At 44.7% G+C, this 300-nt stretch overlaps 1 protein-coding gene across 1 annotated transcript in view; it reads left to right on the top strand.

Moving 5' to 3' along the window:
• LOC119585692 (small nuclear ribonucleoprotein-associated protein B-like) overlaps nucleotides 1–300 on the top strand; it is a gene marked incomplete at its 5' end in the record, with an annotated part of 9,524 nt that overhangs the window by 545 nt on the left and 8,679 nt on the right. The window contains 1 exon segment of the mRNA XM_037934366.1: nucleotides 1–68. Within this exon segment, the coding sequence (XP_037790294.1) occupies nucleotides 1–68 (68 nt within the window).

The following is a 300-nucleotide window of genomic DNA, read 5'->3' as shown; positions in this document are numbered from 1 at the left end:
TGGGCTTGGTACTCTTGCGCGGAGAGACTATTGTCACCATGACTCTGGAAGGACCCCCTCCCTCTGAGGTGAGTTTCAGTGTGAATTCCCAGATCACCAGCTCTTTGGAGTGGGTGGAGAGAGGTAATTGTAGAGGTGTAAATGCATAGGTTCCTTTAGCCCCTAAGACCAAAAACCCTTCTGCTTAAATTTTCAAATTTCATGAAGCAGATCTTCCTTTCTGGCATTTCATAGTCAAATATGTACAGGAAATAGCCTGCCAGGTTTTGACAGGCTTTCCATGATCATGGTATAAGGAAT

The sequence above is a fragment of the Penaeus monodon genome, chromosome 20 (assembly GCF_015228065.2).
Source record: "Penaeus monodon isolate SGIC_2016 chromosome 20, NSTDA_Pmon_1, whole genome shotgun sequence".
Lineage (NCBI taxonomy): Eukaryota > Metazoa > Arthropoda > Malacostraca > Decapoda > Penaeidae > Penaeus > Penaeus monodon.
Note: the sequence above shows the minus strand (reverse complement) of the source record. Positions and strands in the feature narration are given on the sequence as shown.